This window comes from Solanum lycopersicum, chromosome 1 (genome assembly GCF_036512215.1).
Source record: "Solanum lycopersicum chromosome 1, SLM_r2.1".
In the NCBI taxonomy this organism is placed as follows: domain Eukaryota; kingdom Viridiplantae; phylum Streptophyta; class Magnoliopsida; order Solanales; family Solanaceae; genus Solanum; species Solanum lycopersicum.
The window spans coordinates 83,467,148-83,487,542 of record NC_090800.1 but is presented as its reverse complement, the minus strand read 5'-3'; the positions used below and the strand labels follow the sequence as shown (position 1 = coordinate 83,487,542).

The following is a 20,395-nucleotide window of genomic DNA, read 5'->3' as shown; positions in this document are numbered from 1 at the left end:
GATATTTTTTGAATTTCAAATTATCTCTTTCAAATTTAGTGTTAACCATTAGTCAAAGAGTATGAATAAAAAAAATATAATTAAGCAAATACTTTTAGCAAAATAAACAAATAAAACATATATTTAAACTTTTAACAACTTTAGTTATTTGAGATTTACTTATTATAACTTGTAATTTTTTTAATAATAATTTGTTAGAACTTAGGACCAATCTGATACTAATTTTCTCTAATTATTTCTAAATATTAGACAATTTATTTTCAATTATCTAAATTTTATTTATATTGGTAAGTAAAGTTATTAGTTATCTATGTTTCTAACCCCAAAAAAATAAAATATGAATGCGTGTAAAAATATTGCCTAAAATTTAACACGGTTAATCTGATCTATAAATAATATTCAAACGCCGTATAGCCCCATATAGATTAAAAATAAAATTAAAAAAAAGTATTTTTCTCTCGTGCTCCATTTTTTTTTTATACAAATCTGAAATCAGAAACTCTTGTTCTTCAGTCAGTTGTGAGTTCACATTCACATCTTAATTGAAAGATTCAATTCAGTTTCTTGATACCTTTTCAGTTTTGAACACCCTTTGATCTTCTTATTAACCCATTTTGGTATTTACTTTTAAGAGTCACTCTTTCTTGACTCATTCAATTTTGGTGTTTGCTTCTAAGAATTATTCACTCTTGACTTGTTCAAATTTCATTCAGTTTTGGTATTTACTTCTAGAATCTTGGATTTTTTTCTCTCTTTCAGTTGGTGAATGCTAGTGTGAGTTGCTAAGCAAGTGAGTTTATCGTTGAAGTTGCAATGGAAGAGTAAGTAATCTTTAAAATCCAATGGGTTCTTTTCTTGTTTTGATTATGTTTACAAGACTAATAGATCTTGAAGTTGGTTTGAAGTAAATCTTGATGTTCTTAAGTAGTTAAGGTGAAAGATTCTTGATATGTTTAAGGAAATTTGATGGTACAGAATTTACGGGGACACAATGTGGGTGGGTGGCGGCTCCAATTGAATGTGTTGTCTGTGTTTGCAGGGAGAACTCTATAGAGCTTCTACAAAGATTTCGGAGAGATAGGCGGATATTATTGAATTTCATACTTTCAGGAAGCTTAATCAAGAAGGTGGCAATGCCCCCCGGAGCTGTTTCCTTGGAGGATGTGGATCTTGATCAAGTTAGCGTTGATTTTGTCCTCAATTGTGCAAGAAAAGGTAGGGAATGTCCACCACAAAATATAGCCTCTTCTTATTTGCTTTAAAATATATTGCATTTGCAATCATCAAGTCAGGATTGATGTCGTATTTTTGTAGGCGGACTTCTTGAACTATCTGAAGCTATTAGAGATTATCATGACAGTACTCTGTTCCCTCATATGGTAAATTCGAACTTGCACATACATTATTATCTGTTCAATGGGGTCACTATTTATGAATGTTCTTATTCGGGATTGCACATACATTGATTTCTGTTCAATAGTTACTATTTGTGAGTGTTCCAGTTCCCGAGGGTTATCTATTGCAGCTTAGAATTATTTCCATATGGGGTTGTTTTTACCTATCCCAGAACATTATTTCATGCGTTCTATGCACATTAATGTTTATTTTCATTCTTCAACGGTTTCCTTTTTGTATTTAGAGTAATGCAGGTTCAACTGATGAATTCTTTCTAGCTACAAATCCTGAACAATCGGGTTTGCCTCCAAGAAGATTACCCCCGCCTGTCCCTATTTCCACACCATCACCAATTTTGCCAACACTCTCAACGTCAGAGTCAATTGATACTGAACCATTTGAAGAGCTTTCCAGTTTATCCAAATCTCAGTCTCTCAGTTCCACACAACAACAAGAGTTAACAGTTGACGACATTGAGGATTTTGATGACGATGATGATCTAGATGAAGTTGATAGTCGAAGGTATTCAAGAAGAGTTCTCAATGATGCTGCTGATCTTATGCTTGGATTGCCGTCATTTGCTACTGGTAAGCATGCTTATCGTAGGTGTATATGTGTATGGTGGACCAGTAACTTCCGCTATCATAAGTGTGTCCATCTCTTTTTGGCAGTACAGTATTAGGTTGTTAGTTGCTTGCTTTTTAGCTCTAATGTGCTATATTTATAGTACTGGTTATACCAGAAAAATAAAAGATAGGGAGAGTAACGTTTATTTAAAAAAAAGACCGGTAGAGTAAGAGTGCTTTTAGATTTTTCTCTAGTTCTATATTTGTACTACTGGTTACTTTATGCTTAGGATGCTGACACATGACTAGGAAACTATTAGCAACATTGATGCAAATGTATCGTATAACTGCTCTAATCATGACCAGGAAACTATTAGCAACATTGATGCAAATGTATCGTATAACTGCTCTAATTTCTGTGCAATTTTCGCTCAATGATAAATGGATTTTTTTTAAAGGGAATTTAACCACTATACTATCAAGTGCTGTATACTAATGATAAATAGATTTCAATTCTCATCCATGTTAATTGCTGTTCGAGCAATACACAAAGGTCATGAACATAGCATACTTCTATAGTAGCTTGATACTGGGAGAATATTCGTCCTCTTTTTATTGAATCCACCTTAATCTCCAGCATACTTGTGTGTGATTTTTTGGATTTTCTAACTTCTTCCGGATGATAGGCATTATTTAATTTTTTAAAAAGGTAATCCTATTTTTTTTTCTCGATTAGAAAGAGTTAGCACTATCTTGATGCTTGTTTGATGTTTTTTTGACCTTTGACTATCATAAACAAAATTAGTTGTCAGATTATTAATTCTTAGATATTCTGATGCAACTCTCTTTAGTGCTTAAATTTTTATTTTATTTTCTTATAGCTCTCTGTTATTTTCTCCTCTAATCACCATTCACTTGATTATGTTTATAAAAAGAACCACTTAGAATCTTAGATAGTTATGTAAATTTGATTCCTGATCTTTAACGGCCCTAATTTTTTCATTTGATGCTTTTTAAGCATAAAGTGTTCCCACTAATGTTTTCTGCAACGAACATTCAAGTATTTCTTAGTCTTCTCTGATAACTTCTCTCGTACTTAGTAGAAATAATATTCAATTGTTCTGAAGCTTATTCCATCTTCATAAACCCTAATCAAATGCTAAGTTAAGTTGTGTGCTTGTGCATGAAAACCAGTGATAAGTTGATGTCATTTGATCCTCTCTTATTTCTGCCACCTCCTTGGTTTGAGGTGTGTGTGTTTGGGGAATATCTCAATAAATGTTAAATGTGAACTTGAACGAAGTGAGGTCATCATATCCATTTAACTAATTTATTTTACCTCTACTTTTTAAACAGCCTATATGGGGTGTAAGAGTTTGTTTAGGAGCTTCATATTAAATCCATCTTTTTGCCTTGTGATGTTTGATTTCTTTGGTTTTATACAATGTTTGAAACCTTGAATTCATGTGTTGCACGTAATAGGCACTTTCAGACTGATTACTGGAGCAAGTATGTGATGGGCAAACACTTTAATATAATATTTTATTCCAGTATTTCCTGGTCGGTTACACTACTTCACGTGTAGATTCCACTATTTTCTTTCAAAATGTATTCTTCTCTTGCTTTTACGTGGATGGACGGGAGATACTTATACTTCAGCCTGTATTTCTTCCTAGCTATTGGCGATGATGATCTCCGTGAAACAGCATATGAGATCCTTCTGGCTGCTGCTGGAGCTTCAGGGTATTTCCGCATTTTCTGTTTGTTGGCTTGCAACATCTCCCATCTGATTAATTAAACGCATTTAATATGCATTCTGTATGCACAGGGGCCTCATTGTACCGTCAAAGGACAAAAAGAAGGAGAAGAAATCTAGATTGATGAGGAAGCTGGGCCGTAGTAAGAGTGAAAATGTAATGACCCAGTCACAGCATTTATCTGGACTGGTTAGTTTGTTGGAGACAATGCGTGTCCAGATGGAGGTAGGAAAATGAATGACATTGTTACCTTCTGGCTGGTGCTCTTCTGTTGTTTGATTCACAGCAGTAATGGGATTGATATCTTATTTGTTTCTTGCCCTTAACTCAACAAGTTGGGTTAACTTGCCTCTGTTTCATTGCAAATCTTTTAGGAAATGAAATAACTTAAAAAGCAATAATTTTTTCTCCTTAATGAAAGGGCATAAGGCTGATGAGGCTACAATTTGTTAGTTAAGGTCGAGATATTATGCCAAGAGGTGTTCAAATACTATCAAAGTACGTTGTTGCCTTGAGCTGTTATGTTGGTGATTTGTTTGGTATATGGGGCTAGTATACACCAGTTGCCAGTTGTTCGTGTGTATATAATATAAATAGTGTTCCTAGTGTCGGACAGGAAAAAAGGTAGTTGTAGATTCGATGTTTTTGATAATTAATTTGTGTTAGCTAACAAAAAGAGGTAAATTTCCCAAAGGAAAATGTTAGAAGATAATAGTGGAAGAGAGATATTGATGATCCGATGATATGATAAATATGGAAGACCACCTACTTATATGGTGTTAACCTCAATACACGTGATATTTGTGGACAAATATCAAATAAGAAGTTTACTCTTCTAATAGCCCCAATACTGGTCTAGTGGTAAGAAAGCAACTAGTGATATATGAGTTAGGCACAGGTTGTGGGTTCAAATTCTGTTATATAGGAATTTACAGTTTCATGCTTACTGGGTTTTTACCTGAGTATTATGTACAGATTTCTGAGGCCATGGATGTCAGGACAAGACTTGGTCTCCTTAATGCGATGGTTGGAAAAGTGGGTAAAAGGATGGATACAATCTTGATTCCACTGGAATTGTTATGTTGTATTTCACGCTCAGAGTTTTCTGACAAAAAGTCATATTTTAAGTGGCAAAAGAGACAAGTAAGTGTTGTCTTTCCCACTTAATGTAATTGCTGTAACAAACTTTGCAAAGTTGTTTATTGATGCAACTTAAATCATATGATAATGTATTTAACATTTCTGTTACATATTCTTTTTCTGTCAGTTCAGTTAAACATGTTGGAGGAGGGGCTCATAAATCATCCTGCCGTAGGGTTTGGGGAATCTGGGCGAAAAGCAAATGAGCTAAGGGTTCTTTTAGCTAAGATAGAGGAATCTGAGGTGTGTACATTTCTCTCTGTCCCTCTTTTGCCGAAGAGAAATTTCTGATATATTTTGATACCTAACTTAAGTATTTGCAATTCTAGTTTGGTCAGGCATCCTAGCAAATATCCAAATAACTTTAGTATTTTAACTTCTTTGAAAATTGTGAAATTCAATATTCAGACTTAAAGTATTGGTTTCAAGAAAATACTGGCTTCTACTCATTAATATTCAACTTTCACAATTTTTTTCAAGTTGAACTTCAGTACTCTTTTTTAAACTTTCACTAAGAGTGGCGGGCTTAGGATCCGAGGCAGTGGGTGCACATGCTTTAGTATATACACCGCATCGCTGACTTTGAGTAACATTATGCATTCAGTTGGTTTAGTTAGTTTTCTAATCGAATTTTTTGTTCATAAACAAAGAAACGAATCAAACCAAAATGATTTGTTAATTGCGTTTTTATGACTTCAGGTTTAATTAAGTTTAGGGATCTCTTTTATTTTCCTATAATATAAGAGGAAGAGCCAGGAAACACGTGTCTGTCTATCATCTATACCAACAACGACAGGAAACATGTGGCCCTATAAACATCTATACAAACGACTAACTTACAACATTACAATTTAACATATCATTCTTTTCAGCAAGGGAATTGCAAATTGAATCATGATTTACCAATTTTCCTGAAGGTCGATGCAATGAATATAAATTTGCAGTAATCCTAGTCGGATTTCATTTTCCTAATTTTATTGCCGAAAATAAGTATGTTAAATATTAAATAGATGGATTAGAACTACAAATGTACTCCACTTCTTTCAAACAAATTAAATACAGTTTGATATACTTGAGAGTTCTGTTTTGAAGTTTGATCATCATATGCATAATCATAGGATTGCTTAGAATTAAAGATTGAGTTGCTAAGAGGTTTTTCATCTTTTAGATTGGAGGTATGCTATATTGAGTTCCGAATTGTCTGTCCCTGGCCCTCGTGGGTTTCATGGTTAAGGAAGTGTCTAATTTTTTGGGAAAATTGACATGTTTTATCTTCTTGTACTTCTTTTTGTTCTTGTCTCTCTTTTGTTCTCTCTTAAAAGGACTTCCCAAAAAATCTTGTTGACCCATGGAATTAGTTCCATTGACATGCTATTATTGATGTTTGTTCTTGTTTGCTTGTTCGATACTCTTCATCATTATTATGTGCACTCTCATCTTCTTCTTTTTTTCTCAATCCAATGACATTTTGATACCATATACTATGAACACCCATGTCCTGAGAAATAAGGTTACAAGAAAGGTCTCTTTCTGATGATATGCCATAAAATTATTATTTCTTTGTTTCAGTCTTTTCCTCCTCCTGCAGCAGAGATGCAAAGGACAGAATGTTTAAAATCTTTGAGAGAGATCGCTATGCCATTGGCAGAAAGGCCAGCTCGAGGTGACTTAACTGGTGAAGTATGCCACTGGGCTGATGGTTATCACCTGAATGTCAAATTATACGAGAAACTACTTCTCAGTATTTTTGATGTTTTAGATGAGGGAAAGCTCACAGAGGTCAGTTAAAACCCACTTGAATGTCATTCTCCGTGATTCTTGCAATTCTTGCTATTGCCTTACGGTGCCAGGATAAAGATGATCATCTTATTTCTTGTAAACTAGAAATTAATACTCATAGGATGTCACCTTTCTCTTGAATGAAGAAGGTAATATTCTTTAAGGGTCATTTGATTTACAGTCTTGGTATGTTGTGTACTTATGTTTGTAACAAAGGGACATGTAACAAAGGGCATGAGCCACAAGATCACATAGAAGGAAATTGTCTCGAAAAACCTACAATCTCTTGGAATTCATTTAGACATAGCAAATAATAGGTCACAACAGAAAAGGTTTATATAGTCGGGACTATGTTTTAGTCATGTTAGTAGTAATTTAGGTCTTGTCTTATATGAGAGTTTTATGCATTTTGAATATATAAATATATAGAACTTCTAGAGCTTATTATTATTTAATTATTATAAATAATATGGGTTCAAGGAGCTTAAAATGGAAAGGTATGATCAGTGAGGATTCATATAGCCGAGCCCCTACTTGCTGGGATTGAGCAGTTTTTTTATGTGGACAACATAACCTGTTCTGTTTGTAAAATAGTAAAATTTTGAACAGTAGTGCAATGAATGGTGTTATGTGAGTACATTCCTTTAGAAATCAATTTATAGGTTTGGATGATTAATTATGAACTTCATTTTTCCTAACCAGGAAGTTGAAGAAATTTTGGAGCTTCTAAAGTCCACATGGCGTATTTTGGGAATCACAGAAACCATCCACTACACTTGCTATGCTTGGGTATTATTTCGACAGGTATAAAATGACAAAGGAAAAATACTGGTTTCTATTCAGAGTTGCTTAAAACATTACTAGCATTTGCTTGAATACTAACCTGCCGATGGTATATCAATTGTTTGGAATAAATTTTACTTCTTTATCAATTGAAGGAAATTGTCTCGAGAAACCTACGATCTCTTGGAATTCATGCAGACATAGCAAATAATAGGTCACAATAGAAAAGGTTTATATAGTTGGGACTGAATATTTTAACTTCAATAAAAATAGTGAAATTCAATATTCATTTAACAATTAGTTTTTTGGTGTAAAGAAATGAACATAGAAGAAGAAATTCAACTACTGCATTTCATAGGAGCTTTGTAAGTAGTCCTGTTCTTTTGTTGGTTTTTCTACGTAACTAACACTTTTGGAGGTGGCCCTTAATGCTGAGGAATACAATGTTACCAGTTTCAAAAAAAATAAATAGAAAAGGTTTATATAGTTGGGACTATGTTTTAGTCATGTTAGTAGTATTCTGGTTCAGTGTTATTCTTCAGACCTATTTTTCTCATCGTGTCATTAACTTAGAAATGTGACCTTTGTCGAATCAAATGTGCTATTTGGTCTAATATAGTTTATAACTGGCTTAACTTCACTATGGACTGAAAACTGGTTTTCTGGAATATAAAATCTTCATCCTCTCCTCGATCCACATTATTTAACTTCTGCAAATTTAAGTAAATTTTTTTATCCCAATAAGCAATTGGCTGTTAGGCGATTGCTTCCATCTTCTTTAGTTAAGTGTTTGTAAATAATTCATGACATGTTGCAACAATTTCTTCTTACTTGGTTACCCACCCTTATTTCAAATTTGGTTACTTGGTTGAAGCTGATCCCTTTATCAATTCCTCTTTGCTTATTGTTGGTGCATGATTGTCCTATTTCAATATAAGCCCCTTGTGTTGTTGCAGTTTGTCATCACGGGAGAGCAAAGGATCTTGCAATATGTCATTGAACAGTTAAAAAAAATACCTTTGAAGGAGCAAAGGGGACCGCAAGAGAGAATGCACTTGAAGAGTTTGCATTCTAGAGTTGAAATGGAGAAGGGATTCCAAGAGTTGACATTCTTGCAGTCTTTCTTGTTGCCAATTTCAAAATGGGCTGATAAGCAGTTGGGAGACTACCATCTTAATTATGCTGAGGTTCGTGACAATTTTGTTTTACTTTGATTAGGCGATGGCAAATCTTGTGCGCATGATAAGTCATTTGTTTTAACTTACTTTTACAAGTCTATTAAAAATTTTGTTTGTGGTAATACAGATACTGATCATCTTAGAGCTTGTTCTAAAAACTCTGTTTAGCAATCTAAACCTAAGAAACTAACTTCCAAATTTACTCTTTTCCATGAATTATGGTATAGCCAATATTTCAAATTTTCTGCCTTTTCTGTTGAAATTAATTCCATTTCAGATTTTCTGCCTTTTCTGTTCGAAAATATATTTCAAATGTAGGATATTATTTAGTTTAAGTTAATAGTGCAAGAAAGTTGTGTCTAAAAACTAGTTGATGTTATTGTCTTTAGGGGTTGATGATGATGGAAAACACTGTGGCAGTTGCTATGCTTGTTCGAAGACTTCTTCTAGAAGAACCTGAAACAGTATGTCTGACTACTTAACTTTTCTGGTGAACTATCTTAAATTTGTTCTGGGAAATTGAATGATATGTTATTTGTGCTGTCTGTGCATTCACTACAAACCATAAGATCCACATACATGGACACTTATAGATAATAATATTGTATTCAACTTTGATGTTTATGTAGGCAATGGAGTCTGCAACAATATCAGATAAAGAGCAGATAGAGTTCTACGTGACATCTTCAATCAAGAATGCATTTACAAGGGTAAAGACTTTTTACTTGTTGGAAAAGGAAAGTCAAATTGGTTGTGGACTATAATTTCTGCTGTCGAAATATTTCTATATGTTGGGGCAGTGATTATTCAAACACTGGTTCAATTAGTTTCATGAGTTGGTAGAAGGCCCTAACTGTAAAGTGCAACTCTCTACGATCAGGCCTCCAAGGCCTAGCTCGAGTGGCAAAAAGTGGAGGATTTGTGGCTTAGGTCACAGGTTCAAGCCCCACACCATGCAAAGCGAAGCCCAATATTTAAGTGGAGAAGGTTAGAGGGGCGGACTCATTATCTGCCGAGTCTAGAAGGCTGTGATTGGTCCAAAGGGCGGGTCACAGTCAGATTTCTTGGTTATGAGAAAAAAAGTGCAACTCTACGTTCAGTTGGATTAATTTCTTCAGATATTAGAGAACCCTAACTATGAATATCCGTACGCATAGTGTGGTTCTTTTAAATCTGTTCTCTGTTCTTTTATTTGTTGGCTACATATAAATGTCATTGTGGCTTAAATATGTCCTCTGACCAGTTAAACAGTCCATCCAAATTTCTCATTTGTTGACATGCAATGTTTTTTTTTTTTTTTTGATGAAGTAACAAGAATGTCATTAACAAAGCATCAAGCAGATGCACAGATTACAAAGAAAGAAATATCAGCTCCCAAAAAGGCAAAAAAAAGCTTATCTAAACAGCTAACAACAGAGATCTATGGAGCTGATAAATTCCAGGAAAGAATCGACACTAAGTACACGAGAGAGATTAACCCAACCTGAAAGAGTAATCAAACATCTTGCTATAAAGGTAGAGATGGGAGTTACAGTGCCATCAAAACATCTTTGCTCCTTTCCGTCCATAAGCACCACAAAATACAAGCTGGACCAAAGACCAGATGTGCTTGATGGACTTTCCAACTTTCCAAGAATTCCAACACACAAGAGCCTCTCTCAATGATCTTGGCATGACCCAAGTGAGTCCAAAAAGTGAGAACATGTTCCATAGGCCTGTTGCAACTGTGCAATTAAGGAACAGGTGATTAATAGATTCTGAGTTGTACAAGCACATGTAGGATCTATTGACTATTTGGAATTTCCTCCTCATGACATTATTCTGAGTCAAGCGAGAGTCTTTTAGAGTTATCCAACTGAAACAAATAACTTAGGTGGCAACTTAGTTCTCCATATTAATTTCCATGGCCATTGATCAACTAAGGTTTTCTTGGAGTTTTGTTAAAGGTAGCATGTTGTAACTGAGTAGGATCCATACCTGCTATGTCTCCAGATAAGTTTGTCCTTGCTTTGTCTGTTGATTGCACTGAGGCTAAAAACCTCTTCCAACTCCCAGTCATTGAGATTTCTCCTTAGGATCAGATTCCTCACTTTGTCTTCCCTGTACTGCGAGAAGGTTGAGTCTGGATTAGATGCAATCTGGAAAATGCTTGGAAAAACATTCATTAGAGGAATGTCTCCTAGCCAAATATCTTTCCAAAACTGAATATGTTCCCCATTTCCCACCATAAGTGAGGCGTTGACATGCAATGGGTTTTACTATAATGGTATACTAAAATAATCGAGAACCGGATCAGAAAAGACCAAGAGCACTGCCCCAGGTCTTCTTACTTTCTATTTCACAGCTAACATGTTATGAATCTCCTTAGATTATGGGACACTTGTGTTAAATAGGCTTCTCACAGGAAGCAAGAGGGTGTTTTCATATTTCCCATAAAATGACTGTTTTAAAGAAGTTACATTTGATTGATTTACTTCATGTGGTTTTAACAACAGAAGTAGACCATCTTTCCCTGGATTGTGGTAGTGCTAGACTTCTCATCTTATATTAGTGTGATGTTGATCGTTGGGAACCAAATCTTTCAATTTCTTATTTTACTATGTTCAACTCTATGTATTCCTCTATCCGTAGTGTACATTAAATGTACAGAAATGTCTCTGTATATCATAGCTAGTTTCTGAGTGTTGTTATTTCAGTATTGTGTTTCCTCTAGATTGGGCATGAAGGGAAATTCCTGTTTGTCATGAATAATCGCTTTGTGCAGATAATACAAGATGTTGAGGCAATATCTCAAGCAACAAATGAGCATCCTTTAGCACTGCTTGCAGAACACACGAAGAAACTATTGCAAAGAGATAATACTATTTACATGCCTATCTTATCTCAACGGCATCAAAATGCTGCTGCTGTTTCTGCATCCACACTTCACAAGCTTTATGGTATCAAATTGGTAAGTAATGATTAATCTAACTCCTGGAGATCTAGTTGTAGCTTGATTAATGGTAATATGTTTGGTATGGAGATTTGAGTGAATGTTATTTATTCAGAGACCATTCCTTGATAATGCGGAACATCTGACCGAGGATACAATAGCTGTCTTTCCTGCTGCTTATAGTCTTGAGCATGATATAATGCAAGTTATCGTATCTTCTTGTGCTGATGGAACATCAGATGCTTATTGTAGAAAACTAAACTTGTTCAAGGTAAGGGAACTCTTTCTGGGCTTCTTTAATATTTTTATAATGGAGTAACTTAGGGTGACATAATTTTGCCAAATTTATACGGGGCAGTTCCAAATGAAAGATTTTGTAGCCAGTAAATTAAGATTCTTGGATTTATTGTCTTCTGACCTCGGCAGTCTAACTGCTCCGAACCTTTTTATTGGTTGGTGGCGGGATGGTTTTGCTAATAAAGATTCCACGTGTCATGCTCAATATTTTACGTAGTGAATCTGGTGTTTTTCTTAGCCTTTTCTTGTTTTAAGTATAGATTGAGACTGCGTCTGGGACATTGGTACTACGATGGGTGAATTCACAACTTGCAAGGATTTTGAATTGGGTTGACCGGGCTATTCAGCAGGAGGTAATAACTTAGGGAGTTTCTAAATCTATTGATTGTAGTTCATTTAACAAATTTATCAATTATTTAGCTGTTCCTTTGTTATTATACTTCTATTCCCTATGACATTTGTCATTAATCATTTATCATTTTAAATTTTTCTATCTCATGTCTTATCTCCTTTTTTATATGTATAAATAAAGTTAAATGAGGCATCTCCTGGTTTCAATATTCACGGTTGTGATGATAAGAGTAAATTGAGATCCTCCTTCTGACCAAAGACCAGTCTTTTAGCATATGAAGTTGATTACCTTTGTTATGGTTTTCCAGCGGTGGGTACCGGTTTCACCTCAACAAAGGCATGGAAGTTCAATTGTTGAAGTCTACAGGATTGTGGAAGAGGTTCGCAAATCATACTCTGTTCGTTTGCATAGTTATTTTTCTCTGTTTTCTGGAATCAGTTTATTCAAGCTTCCGCAGCATAAGTTTATTGTGTTTTGTAATGAAATTACAGTAATCTGGAAGAAGAGTTGCAATAATTGATCAGCAACAAGGGAAGTTATTTCTTTATTGATTTGTTCTATGTACAGTGGGAGAACTGGACTTAAATTAGTAACCTATGAAATCATAATGCTACACTAAAAAAGCCAAATCTAAATTCTAGACTTTTGTGCTTGAGAGCTATGTTTGATCACAAACTACTCTCAGCTGCAAGATGAAGTTTGTGTATTCTTCCTGTCCATGTTATCTATAGCAGCCTAGCTTCTTTTACTTTTGGTGCATGAAACTTAACTGAAAAAATACTTAGCTTTTGGAACATATACACTTGAAGATACACAAGCTTCTAAAGCTCCAGTTCCCCCTACCCATGGGGTGTGGGGTGGGTGGGAACTAAAACAGAAAGAGGAACTGAACTTCACATTGTGGCTCAAATTTTGAACATTCTTCTTTTATCTTTGTTGATTCTGATATGCCGACAGTGGTTTACAAATGCTTTTATACGATACCACATTTTGTGATGAGTTGAACAATTTTCTCACTGCAGACGGTCGATCAGTTCTTTTCTCTGGAAGTTCCGATGAGGCCAGGAGAACTGGGTAGCCTCTTTCGCGGCATTGATAATGCATTTCAAGTATATGCAAAGACCATATTAGATAAGATTGGTATATAGTTTCTTCCTGCCCAATCTTAAAAATTTCCTTTTTTTCCTCGCAGTGAAAAATCTTTCATACTGAAATTTTACATGCCTGTTGTTGTCGTTTATTAGCTTAATTGTCTCCTGGTTCATTTTGTGTCTTGCACTATGGTTTGATGAATGACATCAATGTAATGGATGGAGGAACTATTAGATCAGAATCTGTTTTCTGCAGTATACAAAACTCTTTCACCGTAGGAAGGGCGTTATCCTTCCCACTGGAACTGTAAATATTCTGTCCAAGTCACCAATAATTGGATATCCTAGTTTATTTATTTCACTCTTCTCTTGCAAATGATATGGATGAATTGTCAATGTACCCATTTGACGACCCTCCATTGCCATCCCAGATTCCCATTGACAGAATTTAACATGTTGAATTTTGAAATAGCTTTGAAGCTTTTATTTAGTGGCTCTATATTTATGGCAACGAAAAGTTGTACCGTGTAAATTATTTGTATTCTTCTACTTCTCTGCTCATCTTTCTGCATTTGCATATCTTGCATTTGTTTCTGCAGAACTGCTTGCTGCTAAATTGAACCTATATATTTTATGGTGAACTTGCTACCATTTGCATGCAGCTAATAAGGAAGATATTGTTCCACCTGTGCCTATTTTGACGAGATACTCAAGGGAAAGTGGAATTAAGGCATTTGTAAAGAAGGAGTTGAAGGATACAAGGATACCAGATGTCCTGAAGTCTATTGAAATTGACGTAGCGGCAACATCAACGCTCTGTGTGCAGTTGAATAGCCTTCATGTTAGTTAACTTCTACTTTCCCTCTTTTCATGTATGATAAGATGTTAAGCTGTTTATCATTTGCTCCTGTATGTTTCATGTTCCCTTTATTATTGATCTAAAGGGTGTATTTCGCTGCACTGGTTTGATTTATCCATAATTCCTGCTGTGCTCTTTGTAAAAGTTGAAATGCATTTTCTCAAAATCTTTAATTTGAATTCTACAGATTAGTAATTTCATGCAGTAAGAAATGATATATGGAAATCAGATGTGTATGTGTCCTATGCCCACAAACTATATGGAAAAGGATGAAGAAGAAAGTCAATTAGTACTATATTTTGGAAGTTGAGAATTGTAATTTGCTTATGATCCCCCTAAAATGAGAGGAAGGTGTGTGTTAAGAAATGACTTTGGGCCTAACTCAATCTCAAAAGTTAGTTCGTCTGAAGACCATAAAATGAGATGAACCACCCATCTCTCAACCGATGTATGGCACTTAACAACCCCTCACATGTCAAGGCTTGCTAACTGGAGTTGAGTGTGGACAACATAATATGGGGCCCAACATATTACACACAATAACAGGAATGGGCATGACTCTAGTACCATAAGAAGAAATGGACCTTGAGCCTAACTCAATCACAAAAGCTAGATTGCTGAACGATCACGTAAGGATGCCAATTCCACGTCCCACAACCAATGTGGGACACTAACCAATGTAGTTATCATCACAGGTGATCCATGTTAAATAAGGTGGCCAGCATAGCCTTAATGCTGAAGGAATACAATTTACCAATTTCAAAAAAAAAAAAACTTTTACGGGTTGGATGTGTGGCACCTGAAGACACTTAATTCTTTAGATTGAAAAGACAAGATTGTTAATTCAGTTGTTGCAATATTTCTGTTTACTCGATGCTTTGATCTAAGACAAGATTGTAATAAGCATTCAATTGTTCCACGAGAGTCTCAGGATAAGCGCACTCTTGGATGATTCTTGTAATCATTGTCTTCAATGTTTCTTTTGTATTTTCTACTGATGATTGAAGAAATGTCATGCTTAGAATGTCCATGTGGCCCAACATTTTGTGTGAATAACATCATATCTGGTGTAATTCCATAAGCGAGTTCTAAGGAGGTGTAGATGTACGCAGACCTTACCCTACTTTTTTGGCGTAGAGAGGTTGTTTTCGATAGACCCTCGGCTTAAAGGGAAGATATGATAGCGGGTTGCAAGAAGAAGAAATGACAACAAAATATCAAGATACAAAGTTAAATGACGCAACGGATGGTAGAAACACCAACTTCTTGTTGTCAACAAACTTTTGTTTATTTCTGTTAGAAAGGATGTACTTGGCTTACGCGTTGTGCTTCACTATAGAATATCCACCATAACAAGCGAATCAATACTAGAGTACAACAATGCTTGGAGATTTTCCAAGATATCAAAGTGTACTATACCCCAACTTGTTTGTGACTGGGACGTTATCGTATCGGTATCGAGGCAAACTATCAAAATAACATTATAAAGGTTTGCATAATGTGCCCAAAATTCTTAGGCACTAAACTACTAATTTTTATGGAAATTTTGCATTTGTGCAAATTTCATGCAGGTTAACACTCAAATACTATGCTGATCAGCATTTTCCAAATATAAGCTCCTAATGCTTTATTAGTTATTTGTCAAGAAGCAAAGACAGGTTTCATCAATTTATGTCCTTTTGGTTAAAAGAATGAAATGAGCTACAGTGAGAACCTTGTATTCTAGAGTTGGCCAGTACTCTGTGTTGGAAGGAAATTTAATAAAATTAAGAGAAAATTATTGCCCAATACCACTGGGCCATCTAGTTCACAAAATTAGTACGCAATGTATAGGTTGTGTCTACTTATATGCTAATAACATATAATATGCACACATATACATATTAGATACATATGTATACACACTATATAACCGAGTGTATATGTAATGCATGCTTCGGCCATATTTGGTGAACTAGATGGGTCTCACTCCTGTTCAGCAAGGTTCTGTGGCTGAATTAGTAAGACAGGGCAAGTTTCTTTCTTCTGAATTTGTAACATGTGTATGTGTGATCATGTGTTTCTGTCTTGAACAATTCTGAGCCTTACCTCTTTGTTTATCCTTATAGTATGCTATTAGCCAACTGAATAAATTGGAGGACAGCATTTGGGCGCGATGGACAAGGAAAAAGCATCATGATAAATTGACAAGTAAGAAACAGTTTGTTTTGAGTTTTGAATGTATTGAGATGTCTTATTATCTCCTCTTAGTATGTTATTCTAGCTTTGCAGCTAATTACATTTCTAACATGTTTGAGTTATGGTAATAAGTATTGTCGTTTTACCTTATCTTAAAATTATTTGTTATCTTGAAGGGTGCTCTCCATCTTTGATGTTTTATGAAGTAGACGATTGGAAGTGATTCCAAATGGGAAAAAAGATCATATTTCCTCACTATTCATAGTTATAAATTAGCTTTAGTCATAGTTACAAATTAAGTTCTAATAGTTCAAGATTTTATATAAGGAGCTCTCTTTTATGTTGTTACAACAACCACCCAACATACCCAATGTAATCCCACAAGTGGGTCTAGGGAGGGTAGTGTGATGCAGGCCTTACCCCTACTACCTAGGGAGGTAGAGAGGTTGTTTCTGATAGAGCCCCAGGTCAAGGACAAGTATACAAAGCAGCTCTCTTGTTTGTAGTTAACCATCTGATTTCAGTCAATTTTTTCTCTTCTTCTATCCTCTTTCACATGGTATCATAGTGTACCACTTTGGCGAAGATATATGTAGTTTTCCCTACTCTTGAATACCTATTCAACTAAATTATTTCCATCTTCACTTATTTTTTTTCCTTTGACCGTTCTAGCGGCACCACCTTTACCTCCGGTGACTTATTCCGCAGCAATGCACCTCTGATAGATCATTCTGGCTGTACTGTCTCTTTCGACCACAATTCTGTCCATTCTTCCTTGCAGCCTTTCAAGCTAAACATTCCCAGACTTGTTATTCTCTTCTTTCTTTTCGTGCTATTAGAATTTGGATCTCGAGTCCTTCCTCTAAAGTCTGAAAACTGAACTTCTGGTACTGGTAGAAAAACTTTTTTTTTAATGGTATAAACAATGTAATTAGTTCCTTCTTCTATACATTAAATTTCAAGTCACTGTTTCAAAAAAAAAGTTATGTTATCTTCTTTGTCTTTATCAGAGTTTGGGTGTTGAATCTGTTCTCTAAATGTTGACATTAGTGATCCTTGTTTGAACAACTTTTTGGTACTCTTCAGCTGTCAATTTGAACAATTGACGGAAGCAATATTTTCTGTTCTGCAATTGTCGGCAATGTTTGTTGGAAAAATAATTTCAACACTATTTTCTTTCTGGTATAATTCAAGCAACTGTTTACTATTCCAGAGACGCTTTTTAGCCTCTTGTTTACTAATATTATAAGCAATCTTAAGTTGTTTCATCACCTTTAGTTTTAAGAGGCGTGCTGATATTCAAGAGAATTGCTAAGCTAGTGTAAAATATTCTAAATGATTATGTTAGTCAAGATAAATAAAAAGAAAACTTTTGGAAATTATATCATAATTAGGAATGCTGGGAATAACAAAACTTTTCTTATTTCACGAACTGAGCATTTAAGCTTTGAATATGCATGGGACAGCCTATGACTTTGTTGCTTGGAATGTTTCACACAAGAAAATGGGGAGAACATGATATGAATAAAGAGCTTCAAGCCTTGTTACTTATTTTTAGTTTAAAAGGGGATCGGGGAGATAGCTGACCTTAAATCTATTTACCGTTAAGCATAGCTTCTAGATAATCAATATCAACTTGGATTTTTAGTCCATAGAGTCTAGGTATGATTCTTATCATGATGAGTGTCACTTGAGTAGTAGTATTCCTTGCAAAACAGATTTACTTAACTTTATTTTTTTCCAAACAAAGAGAACCCTGCGGAGGAAACCGCAAAAGGTTTCCAGAAGAAGGACTCATTCGATGGAAGCAGAAAGGATATCAATGCTGCAATTGACAGAATGTGTGAATTTACTGGTAAGACTTCTGTTTTGTGCTCTTATCTTTTTTGGATTCTTTGCAAACAATACAACTTTGGAGAATGTGAATTTACTAGTGAGAGAATTCTTCTTCGTGTCTTGTGAGCTCATTGCAGATAATTCCTAATTCATTTTTGTTAATACTGCAGGAACAAAAATCATTTTCTGTGACTTGAGAGAACCATTCATTGAGAATCTCTATAAACCCAGTGTTTCACAGTCTAGGTTGGAATCAGTAATGGAGCCACTCGATATGGTAAGAAAAAGAAATAACTTATTGCTTTTTAACAACAATTGAGAGTAATCATCCCATGAGATTTCAATACTAATGCTCTGATCTCTTTTGCTCCTTGTCTGCCTCTATCTTTTCACCTTCTTATCTCCCTTTTTTGATGGAAACAAGTTTGGCAACGTAATTTTTGGTCTTCATATTTTGTTTAAACCGCTCATGTAATGAGATGTTGAGATCTGGAAAGTTGAACTACAGTCACTGAAATAGAAATCTGATTCATAAATCTTATCTGAACTTCGTTCATGAAGCACCTTTTTATATGGTCAGAAACTTGAGTTGAGAATTTTTTTTCTACATCTGCATAAAAGGACCTATAGTAACATGTATACTTGTAACTAATGTCATGCTTTCTTTTATACTACGGCATATCAAAATTAGTACGAAATCAATGAAATGTGATGGCATCTGCAGGGAAACCCTCTGAGCAAATCAATTTTGCCATCTAGATCCCTGATTTAGATTGTTGTTAAGAGGGATATAAAATAATATGGATTTTACTAGCGCATCTATCCGCTTTTCATATTTACTTGGGAAAAAGAGAAACAGAGATGGTTATAACTTTCTTCCAAAATTTGCAGGTTCTTAATCAACTTTGTGATGTGATAATGGAGCCACTGCGGGATCGTGTTGTAACAGGACTGCTTCAAGCATCACTGGTCTGTGCACTTATTACTGTTTAGTTTTTCTGTTTTAAACTGTAGTAATTTTTGAATTCCTTGAAAATCGTATTCACCAGGATGGCCTAGTCAGAGTTATATTAGATGGAGGACCATCACGTGTATTCTCCCTGGGTGATGCTAAGCTATTGGAGGAGGATCTAGAGATCTTGAAGGTATTTAAAATGGTTTTGGTTGGATATGCTCGAGAACTATCTGTCTCCTAATGATATCCAAACCAATTTTTGTCTACTTGATATCTCGAAGTGGTGGAGTTACAATATGGTTATTTCTAACCTACTGCTGCTTGTTTGTGAAAGGAATTCTTCATTTCGGGTGGGGATGGGCTTCCTCGTGGAGTAGTCGAAAATCAAGTTGCACGTGTTCGGCAGGTGATAAAGTTGCAAGGTTATGAGGTTAGTTCAGCAATATCATCCATAATGAAGTAATTAGCAGAGTTGACTGCATAAGACCTTTGTCCATCCGGTTACTGATGCTTGTTTCCTCGTTTCTCCATTCTTCTATCATGAAACTCTTTGTATGAGCAATATGCACTTTTCGCATTCTTGTTTTATCTCCCCTGATAACAATGTCCACATATAGCACGTTTCTTATGAATATAATTGTTTTGCATATAATTGGTCAATAAGATGCTGTAATGCTTAACTTTCATTCTAGAAAGAAATTATATGTATACGTTTAAAAGTCTGCTTGCTGCTTGAACATTGCTAAGCTGATCTAATCTGGTTTCTATGTCACACTTTTTATCCTGAATCTTCTGTGCGAGAATGCTACATGACTGACATACTGCTTGTTTCTTATGGTCCACAGACTAGGGAAATAATAGAAGACCTGAGATCTGCTAGTGAGTTAGAAATGCAGGGCGGAAGGGGTAAATTAGGTGCTGATACCAAGACCCTTCTTAGGATCCTGTGTCATCGAGGAGAGTCAGAGGCCTCTCAGTTTGTCAAGAAGCAATTCAAAATCCCCAAATCTGGAGCTTAGTGTACTTGTTGTGCCATTGATGAGATTGTAACATAATACACTATCGAAACTTCATTTTTAAGGATCTCATTTGTCAATGAGACAGTCTGCTGCACAGATTTTTTTTCTTCTTCAGGGAATGTACTTAAAACGTAGTTTTTTGTTTACTAGTTATATGTATATGTTTAGTGTGCAGTCTTAAACCTATTTGGAAGGCATGTATACACAATTTCTGCTGTCATGGGAGAACGGATTTGTTCTGGCAAGTGAGGTATTAAAGATTTTTCGTTGTTGCAAAA

General features: G+C 35.2%; 1 protein-coding gene across 3 annotated transcripts; it reads left to right on the top strand.

Annotated features, from left to right (window-relative positions):
- Nucleotides 1-418: 418 nt before the first annotated feature.
- LOC101244034 (protein unc-13 homolog) lies at nt 419-20,395 on the top strand. 3 transcript variants are annotated; one of them, XM_069288364.1, is made up of 27 exons: nt 419-519; nt 760-821; nt 1,040-1,215; nt 1,315-1,379; nt 1,640-1,982; nt 3,638-3,704; nt 3,790-3,943; nt 4,694-4,861; nt 4,991-5,101; nt 6,428-6,637; nt 7,340-7,441; nt 8,377-8,607; nt 8,988-9,062; nt 9,228-9,308; nt 11,363-11,548; nt 11,646-11,801; nt 12,088-12,180; nt 12,487-12,558; nt 13,202-13,319; nt 13,933-14,111; nt 16,238-16,319; nt 18,058-18,162; nt 18,314-18,420; nt 19,035-19,112; nt 19,193-19,288; nt 19,433-19,528; nt 19,944-20,395. In XM_069288364.1, exons 2-27 carry the CDS (start codon nt 814-816, stop codon nt 20,115-20,117), a joined length of 3,333 nt encoding a protein of 1,110 aa, XP_069144465.1. In that variant the 5' UTR covers nt 419-519; nt 760-813; the 3' UTR covers nt 20,118-20,395. The 3 variants fall into 3 exon arrangements, with proteins under 3 accessions (XP_069144465.1, XP_019066502.1, XP_069144468.1); XM_069288367.1 differs by having other exon boundaries at nt 423-617; XM_019210957.3 differs by having other exon boundaries at nt 419-821.